This window comes from Typha latifolia, chromosome 5 (genome assembly GCF_019914945.1).
Source record: "Typha latifolia isolate L0001 chromosome 5, TyphaL0001v2, whole genome shotgun sequence".
Taxonomy (NCBI): Eukaryota; Viridiplantae; Streptophyta; class Magnoliopsida; order Poales; family Typhaceae; genus Typha; species Typha latifolia.
Genome location: NC_133090.1, coordinates 16,375,059 through 16,392,030, shown reverse-complemented (window position 1 = coordinate 16,392,030; position 16,972 = coordinate 16,375,059). Strand labels below are relative to the sequence as shown.

Below are 16,972 nucleotides of genomic sequence, written 5' to 3'. Positions count from 1 at the left end.
TGGCCTCATGGACCCCATGTTGTCACTTAATGCCTTGTATTTGATGTGTTTGTTAAGCCTATAAAAATGCTCAATCACCAAACATGCATAATATAGTTTGCACTAGATATAGATACTGCACATCAGATATGATATACTAGTTGAATTGAAAAATGATTAAGAATAAAGCCATAAAGTCTGTCAACAACCACAAACCATAGTTCACCATTACAAAATTTGAATACTATGACTACAAGAAAGTTGTAAAAGCCACAGAGATAGGAAAATAAACTTCTTTCTGAATCTGAAACTGTTTGAGATATCAGCTCGAAAGAAAGTTAGACATATAGAATTGTGGATATTTTGGCAATCATGAAAGCAAATTAACTGATTGGGGTTTCTTTGGCAATACTAGTGAAGATGTAGGCAGTCAGGCACATATCAACTTGCTCTTTGCATCTTTGACTGCTTCAAAAAGCATAACCTATCCCAGTCTCTTCCTTTGGCAGTTCAAACATTTCTTGCACTTGGAGAAAGTCATAAAACTTAGCTGTCTACCAACTCTTCTTGATTTGAATTTACTGCCAGCTAAATCTCCATGGTTAATTTGCCGAAGTCGTGTACCTGCAACAAACGTGAATAGGCTAAATCAAAGGTTGGTGTGAGATTTGACTTGCAATGATAGGGATAATTAGAACAGACAGTACAACTTGAAGTGTATATAATGACATAAGGTGCATAGAAGTGAAAACAGACAAAGAATAATTGCTTCCTCTGGAACTTAGTCAAGTGGAATCTTTAAACCAAGGACGCAGTACATCTCACTCAAATTTAGACTCCTTTATGTTCATTTTATAAGAGAAAAAGAGCTTTTGGCATGGAATATGACTCTTGTGATGTAGTCTGACAAGAAAATGCACTAATTTTTTTTCCACAAAGTAGTTGAAAGTGTTAATTTTGTCTCTGACCTTTGTGGCATTTGGTCATGAAGGTCTAGGATTATCACGGGGCTTGCCTTACATTCACAGGTGTTCAAAAATAGTACCAAAGAAGGCAAGATAAAATATTTAGAACTTGAAGCTGCATTTAGTGGGAATGCTGAGGTTCTTTTTGACCTTGATGCTGAGCCAAATTCATCTCCACCAGAGCAAGAAATCATTCCAAATTCATTAGTTCCCTATCTTGAATAATTAAGTAACAGTTAGCATTGCCTTAATAAAGCTTTCGCTGTTGGTGTGCGCTATTTAGCCACTCAAAAATCAGAAAATGTCCAAATCAAATTTAGGTGCCAATCCAAACCACTTTGAATGTAAGCCCAAACCCTTTACGGCATCATAAATCTCATCTGATTCAGGATGAGATGCATCTTCCACTAGAAATTTATGTACAATACCATCCAATTCTATCCAACTATATGCAGCAAGCTTCTGCACACTTCTGTTCCTCATCAAATCTCTTACTTCTCTTGCTGAATCCCATCTACATTTGTTAGCATAAATATTGGAAAGGAGGACATAATTAGAAGAGTTATCTGGCTCCAGCACTAGTAGCTTCTTCACTGCATGCTCGGCGAGGTCAACATTGGAGTGTACTCTACAAGCACTCAGTAGAGTACCCCAAATAACTACATTAGGTTCAACTTCCATCTCACAAATGAACTCGTAAGCATCTTTTAACCTGCCAGATCTGCAAAGAAGGTCAACTATACAGGCACAGTGCTCGACTTTTGGGACAACATTGTTATCTTCTTTCATACTTTTGAAGACTCTAAGCCCAAAGTCAACTAAGCCAGCATGGGTACAAGCAGTTAACAACCCCACAAACGTTATGTCACTTGGCTTGAAATTTTCTTCTCTCATCTTCTCATATAAATCAATTGCATCTTTAGCAAAGCCATTGAATGCTAGTCCTCCAATCATTGAGTTCCAAGTGACAACATCTCTTTCATGCATCTTATCAAATATTGCACGAGCTCTTCCTATATTTCCACATTTTGAATACATGTCAACCAGTGCAGAACCCACATAGACACCCACAGTGAATCCTTGGCTCTCAATGTAGTTTCCAATTTGCTCTCCAATTTCAACAGATCCAAGTTGCGCACAAGCTGATAAAACACTGACAATAGTGACTTCATTCGGCTTACAGTTTTCTGCCTTCATTCTTTCAAAAAGATTGAGCGCTTCTTCTGATCTCCCATTTTGTGCATAACCGGCAATCATAGCACTCCATGCCACAACATCTCTTTGTTTCATTTGATCAAACTCAGAACGTGCCTCATCAACAGCTCCACATTTGACATACATTTCCAACAGAGCAGTGCGTACAAACAAGTCTGCTCGCAAGTTACTGTCACCAATTAACTTCCGAATTTCCAACCCAGTTTCCAGATTGCCCATCTTGGCGCAAATCGACAAAACTGTCACAACAGTGATTGCATTTGGTTGAGCATTTTCAGTTCGCATCATCTCAAACAATCTCAAAGCTTCATGAAAATCACCTCTATGAGCATAGCTTGCAATCATCGAATTCCATGATGAGGATGTCCTTCGTGGCATCTCATCAAAAAGCTGGCGGGCAGCTGAAAAATTGCCAGATTTTGAATACCCAGTAATCAAACAGTTTACAGGAACAGGATCCTTACACGGGATCTCATCAAAGACCCCTCTAGCTGACTCCATGTCATTAGTCTTTGAGTAAAAATCTATCAAAGCAGTTTGGATAAATACATTCGAGCAAAGCCCACGAACCAAAACATGAGAATGGACTTGCCTACCCTCACAGGGTGCGGCTAAAAGTGCGCACGACTTGAGAATTAGTGGAATCGAGACAAACGGGATCTGGGTGTTCTTACGATGAGCTGAAAAGAAGGTTTCAAGGGCTTCTCTGTGTAAAGAGAGCTTGGAACAGGCAGAAATGACGGAGCTACAGAGCCAGGGATCGGGTTGAGGAATTGTGTCGAACAGTTGACGTGCGTAACGTAAAGTCGGAGGTTTTGAGAGAAAGTTGACGAGGAGAGGGGTGAGGTCGAGGTAGGACTTGAGGATTACGGCATGGATCTGCTTGAGTTGGTTGGGGAGGGGAGAGGATTGCAGGAGAGACAGGACTCGACGCTCCATTCAGATGTAGGCAAAGAGGGAAGTTCGAAGGAGATGTTTCTATTCATCTCCTCAAGCTTACGACAATGTCTATATGGCGGGAGATGTTTGAATACATAGTAAACCTTGTAAAGCGTTCTACTACTCTCGTAAAAAGATCCGAGTTAGGTGAGGACCAAATCAGAAAGGGGTCGAAGGGAGGTGGTTTGTGTGGGTTACGAGAAAGGAAAAATATTGTCAGAACGACTTATATGGCTCTTATATAAAAATCAAATTACTCGCGTATCGTATCAACAAATAATGGTTCAACTGAGATATCCTAAAATTCCTACTGTTAACCAACCATAAGATGGGTTGGTACCACCTCACTGATTGAAGTGGTTAACCATCAGATGGGTTGATACCACCTCCACCATAGAAGGTCGTGGGGCGTGGATTGTGGAAAAAGCTACATTTATTTGTTAACGGTGGCTTGGTTTGGCGCGTTGAATGTGACCAAAAAAAAAATCTCGATGCGATGGTTTGTCTCTTTTTTTTTCATCATTAATTTTATTAACTATCATAGTTTTTTACATACACTTTTTTTTTTAAAATAAAGATATGGATTTTTTAAACCAATAATTTGATTAGGTAAAGAGTCTCTGTAGGTTTTTTTTTTAAAAAAAAAAAAAGGAAATGTGTATATAAAACGGTGATAGTTACATGGGACAGGAAATAATTAATCCTTAAAGGAATGCAAAAATTCTTCAATTCCAGCTCCATTAGATTGTAGTCTATTGATTTACAATAACATCGACGGACAAATGTTTCTAAATCATAGGAATCACTGAGACGACGATCTTAGAAGAGAGTTACAGTTACAATAAAAAGGAGAGAGAGAGAGAGAGAGAGAGAGAGAGAGAGAGAGAAGAGTCTAGCACATTGATTTACAACGACATCATCACATGACTGGTCGCGACGAACTTAAAAGCAAAAGTATAAAGAAAGTTACATATCGGATGAGATTGAACAACTAACATGCTTAGGGTATTCAGGTTCTTCTCTTGCCAAGCTCTGACGAAATCAAAACAAACCACCAGAAGTACTGTAGCTATACAAAACAAACATTAAAAACCATATGGTAATATTTAAACAGCATCAGACACACCACAAACCAGTACATAAACCTAGTAATGGTTGCCAACACATCTTCACATCACAAATCAAACAAATAGAGGCAAAAACTGCAGGCAAATCCCAACCCTGACCACTTGAAGTGCTCCGAGAGTTCCCCCATCTTGAGCATCAACGTTTCCATTCAACTTGGATTGCTCTATCTGCTGACATGAAAGTACACTAAAGTCCGCAGTTGATTTCAACAATGTCATGAAAGGAAAGAGAATGCAAAAGAAAGTGCTTACCAGTCCCATCTCTTGACGAGGAGAGCGACCTGTCACCTTTAAATCCATTTCTGCCACTAACTTGAACATGTCTCTGTGTGCGTGGAGAATGTGAATTTAACTTTCCACTGGTAGAGGATGGAAGAGAATGGCGACGTGTGAAGCCGTTTTTCTCTGCTGAATCTGAGCCTAACCTAGGTGAAATTTGTCCTCTTAGTTTTGCTTTTGCAGATTCTGTTGTAGCCATATAGCTAGGCAAAGATGGACTGTTCGGTAAACCATTTTCTCCATTTTCCAATTTTGCTGAGAAAGAAGACCTCCTCTTGCTGGTTTTGTGGCCTTCAGCGGAAGATTGTTCTTCCTTGGGGCATAAATCGCCATTTATTACCAAGGCATTCTCTTTGTTGTCAATGCTCTGCAAAGGCTGTAATTCAATTGCAGAGCTCACATTGGTCGGCGCATCAATCGGCGCCTCAGGTACTGCAGAACTTGCATTGGTCAGTGCGTCAGTCAGTCTCTCCCCTCCTGCAGGACTTATGTTTGTCCGTGCATCACTCTGCCCCTCACCTACTGCATATTCCAATGAAGCTTCCAAATCAGACTTGTCAGGTGTCAGGGTTGCATCTTTCTTTGCCTTCAAGTTATCATCTTTGCTCTGTTCTGGAGAAACAGATATGGAGCCTGGCACAGTTTGCACAAAGTTGGATGGCTTCTCACTTTCAACCTCCGGATGGTCAGATGTTTCCACAATGGACTTAGCTACCTTTCTCAGACTACGTTTTACCTTTTCAAGCTCAGTTTGTGGATGTTCTTGTGTAGTATCAGCAGGAGAGCTAGAGACCTTTCTCAAGCTGCGTTTTGGCTTTTCAGGTTCAGAATTTATGTTTGTTTGACCAGGGTCAACAGTCGCAGCAGGATTCCTTCTAACACTGCGCTTTGATTTGCCTGATTCAGTTTCCATGGCATAATTCCCCCTCCTTGCCTGTGATTTTGCATCAATCTTCCTTGGTTGGGAAATTGGCTTCCAGAAGTGAGATACTGTCCATCTCTCCAACCACATGAAGACTGAATTTGGATCCCCTCGATCATACTGGATAAGTAGAGGCTTTAAGACAGTCGGGCAAGATAGAAGCTAGGAAAGATAAAAGAAGGAATAAGTACAAGGAAGCAAAATCTATTGAAGAGTAAAGAGATCAAAAGAAGCACCAATGAGTATGAGCACTCTACTCGAGTAGGTTCATTCGTACTTTTGGAGTCAACCTCAAGGAAAGCCAAAGAATCATAGGTGGAAAAGATTGCATTTGTAGTTAACTTTATAAGAAACATTGGATAGCCTTTTGTTTAGTGCAAAAGGCAATTTAAACCTACCTTATAAATAAAAGATTTTTTGGACAATTTTTCCTTCCAGGCGTCCAAGGTATTAGAATCCTGAAATGAAGCAATGAAACATCAGCTAAGAAACTTTTACCAAAAATTTAAAGAAAAGAAAAGGAAAAGAATATTTAATATAAAGTACAACTCTTCTAAGTAGTTACCATGACCTTTTGTTGGCAAAACTTTGTGCTGACGTCAAGAGAAAAACCAGATCGTCTGACAATTGTGCCACGAACTAATGCTTGTAACCTGACGATTGCTCGCATAGCATGAAGAGTTGAAACAGCTTGCCTCCTCACAAGATGTCCACGGATTAAGGCTTGCAACCTTATAATTCCTTTCAATGCATGAAATGCCCGTCGTGCCTGCATCCAGCGCATGCTGAAATCAGCAAACTACTCAAAGACACTGTACAATTAATGTGAAACTGATATCTGAGATCAAGGAGTGGACATGAAACAACAGAGATGAGATAAAAACAAAATAAGAGTGTCAACCAGACCATTTTTTAGTAACTAGCAGTTCAGGTTTCTATCCCTTTGCATAAAATTAGAAGAGGTTTCGACATCAATGACATTTTAGCATGAAGCAATACAATAAAGCTGTAATGTGTGTGTGGGTGCATCCATGTGTCTGCAGAAGATAGAGAGTAGGGGGTGGTTGGAGAGAGACCTACAAATTCTTACAAAAGACTTGAAATTGAGAAGTGACAGCATGTTAGATGTGTAGAACTTAATCATGGGTATGTTAGTCACCAAGAAATGGTACATATGATACAGCAGTTTGGCATGACAAAATTCTGCATACTGCAATTAGAAGCAGACAAAATTACCAGATAACCTCGAAAGGCAGCTTGTGCCTTTGTAGCAGCCTGCTCTTCTCTCAATTTTTCATGACAGTTCAGTGCATCAGATCCAGCAATCCCTTGTTTATCTACATCTTGATTTATGACGGGCAAGACTCCATCACCACCTAAACTGGAAGGTGTTCCCTGTACTAGTGTCGCAACTGTTTCATTGCTATGAGAGCTCACAAGGACTGGCTCAGAGATCACAGGGGAATTCTCAGTAGAAGCAGGGTCTTTTCCCTTAACATTACCTTTATCACTTGCAGCCTTCTGCAGTTGAGAAATGAAAGACCACATTCAGCTGACATACAAGATATGTTGAAAAAACTTATAAAATGTAAATCTGCGGTTGACATGATTGAATGAAATTTAATCAGTTCAGTAGTCAAGAGAGACAATATAACAGAGCACAGAGAGAATGGAAATGCAAAATTAAGTTTTCTAATTGTAGCTTGTGGAAGGCCTCACTTGAAAAATCTGATAGCATGGCTTGTAGAAAGATTGGCATAAATAAGCACCGCTGATGGAGCATAAAGGTAATATAGCAACTCTTTAAGCTAAAATTACCAATAATTCATTGATTAGTTGGTCCATCAGAGGCTTCATTTTGGTGTACGCATAAATTAGACAAGTGGCATTTTCAACAAACTTCACTAGAAGGACTTCATTCCAATAAGAGCAGGAAAAGTAAACAAATATATGAACTAACGTGAGAAGAGTCTCAGCTTGTGTATGCTAGCGATACTCATCATTCATCAATTCAAAAGAACAGTCTTTCTGATCTCATGACATCAATGTGACAAAATGAGGAACAGAGATAGATGCGAGCTAAAAATGACATAATGCCAGCTACATACCGAAGCATCCCTTCCTTTTGTTGAATGAGATCTCCCAGATTTCTTGCTAGAAAGCAATGTCTTAATCCATTTCGCTGGAGATTTCCCCATTAGCAGAGCCCGCTAACTTAATCCTCTAATATCAGAAACCAGAGTCTGCAAAGAACTATATTAATGTACCGTTAAACAGTCTCTAACATTAAATTGCAGTAAGTTATGATAAAATTATGACCAAACAACTAATAAAATGCAAAACGAAACAGCAACTAGTCCAGCCCAAACTGCTCCAATCAAATAATTTCACCCTTATCCAGACATGGATGAGATCTTTTTAAATAAAAAATAAAAAGAAGAAGAAGATCTAGTACAATAATCGTATCAAGTGAATTTCCTCGGCAGGAACATATATTGAAGACATCCGCTATTCTCACATTGCATCCAAAAATCCCCATAACATTCATCAAATCCCTAAGCTAGAATCCCATGGTACAGAATAGGAATAATTATCTGAACATCACGGCATTATCAAGTCCAAACCTAATGGCCTTAGAGTAACAAAAAATCAAAAAACAAAAGAAAAACAAAAAGCTCGGGATCGATCCGGTGAAACATTAAAAAAAATCCACATCCGACACCCATGTAAAACCGCAGATCCGACCAAGAAAAAGCAACGAAATCGCACTAGAAACACAAAAAAAAAGAACAACTTAGCAGTCGAACGGAAACCCAATGCGGCAACTGGGAAGATAGATTTCGACCATTGCAGCATCGAAACCTCGTAGATCTGCAATCACTTACCCCGATTAAAGAAACACGCCGGCGTCGAAACCCTAGCGCTCTACTCCTCCGTCCGCAGTACAAAAAGTGGCAAAAGAATGGAATAAAGATAAGAAATAGAAAAGCTTAAGTAGGTGGAGAGAGAGAGAGAGAAGAGAGAGGAGACGGCGAGCTGAAGAAAGCAAACGAAGCTATGCAGTAGAGTGAGACAGTGTGGGGCCCATCCCCAACCGATACCAATTTCGATGAGTGAGCCCTCTTAATGGACCCGATAAATATAAGCTCAGAAAATAACCCATCCCAGCTGGCACTATTCTTAGCCCAAGATTCTTAATACTTAAATACAACATATATTTTGACTCCTTTTCAAACTCCGGATTTCGAAATGCCATGTGGATTTTCCAGAACTAACCCTCTCTATCCAAGGAAAATTAGGCAAGATTTAGGGTCGAAAGTGTAATTTACGTTCGATTAGAACTCTATGGGTAGGACACCCATCTGACGGCCCACATTGGACTATTCGTTGATTACATACGTTAATCGACAAGATATAACGGATATAGATGGCCACATCATGTTGTACAGTACGATGGGTCATGATGAGCCGCGTGGCCGAATGATGTGGCATGGGCATCAATCATCATCCGACGGTGTAGATCACTTGTATGTTGCTGCGGATGCATCATGAGTGCCATACGGGCTTACACACGGAGAATTATGACTATTGGGATCCCAATGTATGTATGTAAGTATGTATGTATGTAGGATCGGCTTATTACTTTGGGCTTGGGTCTTAACAACATGGGCCTAATTCGGCCCAAAATTACAATGCTAAATTTAATCGAGATGGGCTAAAGTTGGCCCAATTGCACCCATGGAAGCCGGATTAGATATAACAATGATAGGCTAAAGTTGTTAAAAATTTTAACAAGAAATGAGACATTGGAATAATTGATCCATACATCGTATAGATCATCTAAATAAAATAGAAATAGAATGTATATTTACAATAAGAAGTTTCATTTGAAATTTAAAAAAAAATAATAATTATCTTGGATTAAATCACTACGAAATGGTGGGTGCTGGAAATTAATATGGCCATTATGGAAAAACAAATGTAAGCCACTAAGCCCCCATCCCCTTCCCATAGTTGACTAAAAAAGATTTTATCAAAGTATGGTTTATGAATAAGATGAAATTTACTTAGGAAGACACCACCACCTCCATCAGCCACCGACGGTTATTTATTATACTATTTAAGAAAAGAAAATAATAATATTTTAATGTCTCAAGTAGAGAAATATTATGAAAGACTAAAAAAAAGTTGACAACTTGACATGTCATTTTATTTATAATTGCTTTTAAACATAGCACTACTATTGAGGAATAGAGTTAGCAATTAAAAATTATGTCTCAATTATTAAGATTTTCTATTTGTCTACTAGGGCGAGGGAATCAATAGGGCGTTATTCATATGTAGAATAGGGTTAAACTATAAATAATAATTTATTATTTATTAATATCAAAATAAAATAAAAAAGTTACTCTAAAACTAATAATTATTATATTTATTAGTATTTTAAATAAATGTGTGATAATTAGTTTTGATATAATATTAAAAAATAGTACTCTTTGATTTGAAATAAATAAACTAATATTAAGAGAAAAATAGTAATTGAGCTATGGTATAAAATGAGGAATAAAAATAAATTTATTTTAAAAGTGGATCCGAGGTTAAATATTTTATAATAATAATTAAAAAAAAAAGCCAACAAGGCAACCCTCCATTCCAGTTCATCAATTTATGTCGAAGGTTTTATGGCGATTTGATCCATGAGTAGGCGGAAATTAATTCTTAAAAACGCAACTACGGCCAGTTCCATTGTCTCGCCACCATTATCGTAGCCAGCTTCAATATTCTAACCATTTTTGCACCTATAAGAAAATGAAGGTTAGGATTTGTCATGCATTAGTCAACCAAAAACTTCCTATCTGTTTAGCGTTATGATTCATAAATATAATCTAACAAATCTGAAGAAAATATTATAGCGTCTGTGTCGAAACAGAAGTTATCCATTAAGACCCCAACTAACCCCATCTAACATCTTACAACTTGTCTCATGCTCTTCTCGCATTCATTTATCTCACTGTTCACTCACCATGTCCATGCATGAATACAAGAGGAACCCCCACCTTGTCTTCCTTCACCTCAATGCAAATAAATCCAACTTAATTCCTTCTCCTCCTCCTCATTAGCTATAAATACCCATCTAGCACTCATTAGCTAAGAGAACACTGCACTGCGCGCACCACTGGGGATCGATACAATGGCAACTCCTACCACTCTCCTCAAGTTCTCTTCTGTCTTACTTCTATCTCTGCTACTCCTCCTCCATGCATTCCTCCTCTCACTACCATCCTCCCTCCTCCCCTTCATCTCCAACCATCAGCTGCTCCTCTTCTTCTCCTTCTTGTGTTGCGGTTTAGTAACCCTAATCGCCTACTTCTCGACCCGGCCGCTCGCCGTCCACCTCCTCGACTACACGTGCCACCTGCCGGACGCCGACCGTCGGTGCAGCCTCGAGGTGTGCGAGTACTTCGGCAACCGCAGCCGACGATTCTCACCCACCAGCGCCGACTTTATGCGCGCCATCTACCGCAAGTCCGGCCTCGGCGACGAGACCTACGCGCCGCCGTTCATCTTCCAAGAAGACTACGAGGCCAAGCTTAAGTACGCCATCCAAGAAGCCCAAGAAGGGCTGTTCACCTCCGTCTCCTCTCTCCTGTCAAAAACCGGAGTCCTGCCATCCGAGATCTCCGTCCTCATCGTCGCGTGCAGCATGTACTCACCGTCCCCCTCCCTCGCGTCTCTCATCGTTAACCATTTCAAGCTCCCGCCTTCGATCAAAACCTACAACCTGTCCGGCATGGGGTGCAGCGCGGGAGCGTTGAGCGTCGACCTCGCCGCTAGGGTCCTCGGCCGCAACTCCGGGAACGCCCTGATCGTCGTCACGGAGAGCACGTCTCTCAACTGGTACTTCGGTGACAACCGTCACATGCTCGTCACCAACTGCATCTTCCGCGTCGGCACAGCCGCCATGCTCCTAACCAGCGATCCGGCTCGTCGCGGCGCCGCAAAAATGGAGCTCGTAAGAACTCTGCGAACCCACCACGGCGCCGATGACGCCGCCTACAACGCGGCGATCCAGATGGAGGATGACGACGGCAACGTCGGCGTCGCTCTAACTAAAGACCTAGTCCGTGTGGCAGGCGCTGGGCTTCGCAGTCACATCACCAAGCTGGCTCCGGCCGTGCTTCCGATCTCCGAGATGCTGCGCTTCACTTACAACGTGGCAAAGTCGTTCATGGCCGGCGAGAAGAAGGCGATGCATGTGCCGAACTTCACGAAGGCATTCGAGCACATGTGCATCCATGCGGGAGGGAAGGCGGTGATCGACGCCGTCGGGAAGCTGATGCGGCTCGACGCGGACGTCACGGAGCCGGCGAGAATGTGTCTGCATCGGTTTGGCAATACGTCGAGCAGCTTGGTGTTCTACGAGTTGGCTTACTTTGAGGCGAAAGGGAGGATAAAGAAAGGGGATAGGGTTTGGATGCTGGCATTTGGGACAGGGTTTAAGGCTTGCAGTGTGGTCTGGAAGGCGTCAAGGGATTCAATGATAGATTCAGATAACCCATGGAAGGGATGCATCCATAGGTATCCAGTGTAGTTAGCTAGGTAGCTTTCTATCTAGGGTTTTGACATCCTATGGGCTATGGGAGGGAACATAACCCATGCATGCCTAGCCATAGGTTGCCAATGAAATGCATGCCTATTATTCGAGAGTGCAACATAGTTGCCTCCTATTTATGCTGATTTGATTTGAAGGCTGTGCCTGCCTCTAACTATCCTATCCTATCTATTTCACTTGAATGTCCGGTCCTTTTGGTTGCTATCATCTATGGCCTCTGGCTGTGGGGAATTTTGGATGGGGGGGTCCCCAATTGAGGGCTCAAGCGCGAGGAACGCAGGAGGCATCCTGCAAGCTTTGGGATACTGTACAGGAAGGTATACATATATATATATATATATATATATATATATATATATATATATATATATATATATATATATATACTTAATTTGCTTACTTTTATTAATAATCTACTGCTGCATGCGCTTAAAAGAAACAAAACATTGTTCTCTTTCGTTACTCCAAAAGATAATAAAAATAATAAAGCAACCTTACCCATGTGATTGTCACCACCACCTTCCTCCCTTACTAAGGCTTTCTATACTCCCTCTCCCCTTTTCCTCCTTATTCGTCCTCCTTGCTTGCTCCTTGTCTCTAGAGTCCAAGGAGAGAAACTTGAACACCGCCCTCATCGATCTTTCTCGTTAGTTTAAACCTAAAAGAGGTGAGATCTAGAGGGGGCGAGAGGCAATGCAGGATGGTTCAAGGGTATCGAGGTTTTCTTGTGCCTTCCTCTCTATGCCATTGGGTCACCTTTGGATCCAGAGAGTGAAGGTTTTTTGTTCTCTTTAGGGCCTATTTTGATCGTCTTTCTCCGACACACATATCTACTCGCTGCTCATGTTGGTCGTATTTTCTTCGCCGAGTTAACAAGGGTGACTACCACTGCTCGTGTCCTTGGTTCTCACTATATCTCCAGCCTTCGGAGCTCCACGAAGTCATGCTGTGTCCAAGTGCCTGTCTCGCTGCTAGGCTGTGCTATTCTAATATCTTGCCACACTGTTTAAGGTTAATATGATATTTTCTTTCTTTATTGTGCTATTAATCTCTGCCAAATTGTAAGACTCGTGCAGTTCAAAATATCTCTTCGTTTTGTATATGTCGAGCTTAATATTATCAAAAAAATTGCCTACAAATTTTCCCTGGAAAAACAAAAGAAAAGGAAAAAGGAGTAGCAATGGACAAGCCTAGGAATTATTAATAAACGAATTCACGGAATAATACTAGTAGCCAACATGCCTAGAATTAACTTGGAACGAATGCATCTTTTTCATCCAAAAAATTTGAATGGCAAATTTAGTTTTGCAAGCCAGCTTACTCTGACCAAAATCCCACTGCATCAAAGGGAAATATCGGAGGTGAACCACTATATTTCAATGGTTGATTTCTATCTTGTTCATTATAAAGATCTTCAAAGGGTTAATAATTGCTAAAGGTTTATCTAGAGGATCATATGAATATAATTTGAACCGGTTATGATATATATATTTTTATACAAGATTTGATCAGTTATCCAAATTAGAATATAAGAAAAGTAGTGAGTGATTGTGTGAATAATAGTGAGTATTGGAAATTAGTGATCAATAGGAAAACAAATGCAAGCCCCCACCCACTTCCCTTAGTTTACCAGAAGAAAAGATCAAAATATGGCCTATAAATAAGATATATTTTATTTCAGTAAGACACCAGCACCACCTCCACCAGGGGAATTTGTACCAAAAAAATTATAACTTTTACAATAACAAGATTAGAATATTGAAAACCAATGCGTATGTAGATTTCTGCATGAGATACATACTTGTTATCATAACATGCGCATGATTTATATAGTAAATGTACAAGAGCCCAATTTTACTATTTAATAATTTTTGGTACAAATACCTCCACCATCTGCCGCCAACTTTTATTTATTATACTATTTAAGAAAAGAAAATAATGATGTTAATTTGATGAGGTAGAGAAAAAATTTTAAAGACAGAGAATTTTCCTCATCATTTTGTTTTATAATATATTTTTGAACGTCGCATTAGCATTGAGGAATAAAATTTGAGATGTCCCTCAAAATGTGCCTCAAAGTTTGGATTGCCTATTTATCTGGAGTATTTTGGCACATTATGCCAAGAATCGTTACCATTTCCACTGCCAACTTTAATTAACTAAACCATTTATTTGTCAAAAACAAATAACCGGTTGGATTCGTAGGTCTAATTACATAGCCACAGAGAATTCCTATCAGTTTAGCGTTATAATTCATAGATATTCATATATGAATATGGTGAGATTATTTAGGTTTATATCTATGAATTATAACGCTAAACAGAAAAGAAATTTCGGTGGCTAATTAGACCTAGCTAGCATCGTCTGTGTGGAAACAGAAGTGAAGTGTTCTATTTAAGATTCCAACTAACTCCACCAAACATCTTACAACTTGTCTCACCACACTGTTCTACCATTCATTCCGCTCAACGTTCACTCACCATTCGAAGAGGAACCCCACCTTGTCTTCCACTTCCCACTTCCCACTCCTCCTCACTTGCTATAAATATATACCCAGCTCTCATTAGCTAGAGCACAGTGCACTGCAACACTTGATACAATGGCAACTCCTACTACCACCCTCCTCAAGTTTTCCTCTATCTCACTTCTATCAGTCCTCCTCCTACACCATGCATTCGTCCCCTCGCTACCATCCTCCCTCCTCCCCTTCCTCTCCCACCACCAACTGCTCCTCTTCTTCTCCTTCTTGTGTTGCGGTTTAGTAACCCTAATCGCCTACTTCTCGACCCGGCCGCTCGCCGTCTACCTCCTCGACTACACGTGCCACCTGCCTGACGCCGACCGTCGGTGCAGTCTCGAGTTGTGCGAGTTCTTCGGCAACCGCAGCCGCCGCTTCTCCCCTACCAGCGCCGACTTCATGCGCGCCATCTACCGCAAGTCCGGCCTCGGCGACGAGACCTACGCGCCGCCGTTCATCTTCCAAGAAGACTACGAGGCCAAGCTTAAGTACGCCATCCAAGAAGCCCAAGAAGGGCTGTTCACCTCCGTCTCCTCCCTCCTATCCAAAACCGGAGTCCCGCCATCCGAGATCTCCGTCCTAATCGTCGCGTGCAGCATGTTCTCACCCTCCCCCTCCCACGCGTCTCTCATCGTTAACCATTTCAAGCTCCCGCCTTCGATCAAAACCTACAACCTCTCTGGCATGGGGTGCAGCGCAGGCATGTTGAGCACCGACCTCGCTGCTAGTATCCTCCGCCACAAGCCCGGCAACGCCCTGATCGTCGTCACGGAGAGCACATCGCTCAATTGGTACTTTGGTGACAACCGTCACATGCTCGTCACAAACTGCATCTTCCGCGTTGGCACAGCCGCCATGCTCCTAACCAGCGATCCGGCTCGTCGCAGTGCCGCAAAGATGGAGCTCGTAAGAACTCTGTGAACCCACCACGGCGCCGATGACGCCGCCTACAACGCGGCGATCCAGATGGAGGATGACGACGGCAACGTCGGCGTAGCTCTAACTAAAGACCTAGTCCGTGTGGCAGGCGCTGGGCTTCGCAGTCACATCACCAAGCTGGCTCCGGCCGTGCTTCCGATCTCCGAGATGCTGCGCTTCACTTACAACGTGGCAAAGTCGTTCATGGCCGGCGAGAAGAAGGCGATGCATGTGCCGAACTTCACGAAGGCATTCGAGCACATGTGCATCCATGCGGGAGGGAAGGCGGTGATCGACGCCGTCGGGAAGCTGATGCGGCTCGACGCGGACGTCACGGAGCCGGCGAGAATGTGTCTGCATCGGTTTGGCAATACGTCGAGCAGCTTGGTGTTCTACGAGTTAGCTTACTTTGAGGCGAAAGGGAGGATAAAGAAAGGGGATAGGGTTTGGATGCTGGCATTTGGGACAGGGTTTAAGGCTTGCAGTGTGGTCTGGAAGGCGTCAAGGGATTCAATGATAGATTCAGATAACCCATGGAAGGGATGCATCCATAGGTATCCAGTGTAGTTAGCTAACTGGGGTTTAGGCATCCTGTGCCCGTGGGAGAGAAAATAAGCCATGCATAGGTATCAATGAATGCACGTTAAATGTTTGAGCCAGCAACATAGTTGCTTACCATTTATGCAGTTCTTCTATATATGTGCTTTGATTTGACGGTTTTGCCCAATTATTCTATCTATTTCACTTGGTGACCAATGTGATAGAGTTTACCACCCCCGACACCATGCTTTTTAAACAAAACATATGGTTTCTCATAAAACATCCAAGTTAAATTAATTATACTAAAAGTATTTTATAAAAATATTCTCATCCAAACTATAATTTGGTTATACTAATGTTACAATAAGCCATTGTTTGATTACTATTCTAAAACAAGCCATTATATCAGAATTAATTATGCTCATTTGGCAACTAAAAGAGTACTATAAATTTTGATCAGTTTAGTGCCACATTGCCGGTCTAATGTGAGCTGTCTTCCCTGCTCTTTATCTTTAAAAAACATTATCTATTTCACAAGTTGAGATACCAAAACAGCAATATCAAAAATCAATGGCATCTAAACCATGACCGAGATGGTCCAATTTCTCACATCTAGACATTATGATTAATATTTAACACATTTTATCCGTCATATACTCATATGTCCTACTGAAGCTCCTTATCGAAGAAGAGAGATTTTAGGTGCTGCGTGCCTACTTGCAGGGATTTTCCTCCACTTGCGAGGAGATTATAAAGACCGGATTAAAGCTTCTTTATTGAGGTGCAGATATGACGGGCCTTAGTTGATCCAGTGGATTGGCCCTACATTAGAGTAAAGTGTAGCTAATCTTGCAGCATCTCCACGTGGCTCATCTGTAGAGTCACTCTCATGGCTCCACGTGGATCGCATATAAAAAGAGATTTTACCAATCTACTATCTTGAATAAAAAATTATTA

General features: G+C 41.3%; 3 protein-coding genes and 1 pseudogene across 9 annotated transcripts; 2 read left to right on the top strand and 2 right to left on the bottom strand.

Annotated features, from left to right (window-relative positions):
* Positions 1–1,231: 1,231 nt before the first annotated feature.
* On the bottom strand, positions 1,232–3,335 carry LOC140788881 (pentatricopeptide repeat-containing protein At1g08070, chloroplastic-like). Its single transcript, XM_073138370.1, has one exon. The coding sequence runs from the start codon at positions 3,096–3,098 to the stop codon at positions 1,239–1,241; it is 1,860 nt and encodes a 619-aa protein (XP_072994471.1). The 5' UTR covers positions 3,099–3,335; the 3' UTR covers positions 1,232–1,238.
* A 642-nt stretch (positions 3,336–3,977) lies between these two features.
* On the bottom strand, positions 3,978–8,456 carry LOC140789555 (protein IQ-DOMAIN 31-like). 7 transcript variants are annotated; one of them, XM_073139297.1, is made up of 7 exons: positions 8,312–8,456; positions 7,535–7,669; positions 6,663–6,947; positions 5,998–6,195; positions 5,825–5,884; positions 4,478–5,588; positions 3,978–4,393 (listed from the first exon to the last, which is right to left on the bottom strand). In XM_073139297.1, the coding sequence occupies exons 2-7, from the start codon at positions 7,622–7,624 to the stop codon at positions 4,362–4,364; spliced, it is 1,776 nt and encodes a 591-aa protein (XP_072995398.1). In that variant the 5' UTR covers positions 7,625–7,669; positions 8,312–8,456; the 3' UTR covers positions 3,978–4,361. The 7 variants fall into 7 exon arrangements, with proteins under 7 accessions (XP_072995398.1, XP_072995399.1, XP_072995393.1 ...); XM_073139298.1 differs by having other exon boundaries at positions 7,535–7,679; positions 8,312–8,454; XM_073139292.1 differs by having other exon boundaries at positions 3,978–4,396; positions 5,992–6,195; positions 8,312–8,454.
* A 2,051-nt stretch (positions 8,457–10,507) lies between these two features.
* On the top strand, positions 10,508–12,026 carry LOC140789499 (3-ketoacyl-CoA synthase 17-like). Its single transcript, XM_073139215.1, has one exon. It carries the CDS (start codon positions 10,618–10,620, stop codon positions 12,016–12,018), a length of 1,401 nt encoding a protein of 466 aa, XP_072995316.1. The 5' UTR covers positions 10,508–10,617; the 3' UTR covers positions 12,019–12,026.
* A 2,612-nt stretch (positions 12,027–14,638) lies between these two features.
* On the top strand, positions 14,639–16,195 carry LOC140789209 (3-ketoacyl-CoA synthase 17-like; annotated as a pseudogene).
* The last annotated feature ends 777 nt before the right edge of the window (positions 16,196–16,972 follow it).

Excerpts from the sequence above, each read along its gene's own strand:
- LOC140789499 (XM_073139215.1), top strand. The coding sequence starts at position 10,618 with ATGGCAACTCCTACCACTCTCCTCAAGTTCTCTTCTGTCTTACTTCTA.
- LOC140788881 (XM_073138370.1), bottom strand. The coding sequence starts at position 3,098 with ATGGAGCGTCGAGTCCTGTCTCTCCTGCAATCCTCTCCCCTCCCCAAC.
- LOC140789555 (XM_073139292.1), bottom strand. The coding sequence starts at position 7,624 with ATGGGGAAATCTCCAGCGAAATGGATTAAGACATTGCTTTCTAGCAAG. Across the intron at positions 5,885-5,991 it reads TTTGCCAACAAAAGGTCATG|GATTCTAATACCTTGGACGC; the intron begins GTAACTACTTAG and ends GCTTCATTTCAG. Across the intron at positions 4,397-4,477 it reads CTCGTCAAGAGATGGGACTG|CAGATAGAGCAATCCAAGTT; the intron begins GTAAGCACTTTC and ends CTTTCATGTCAG.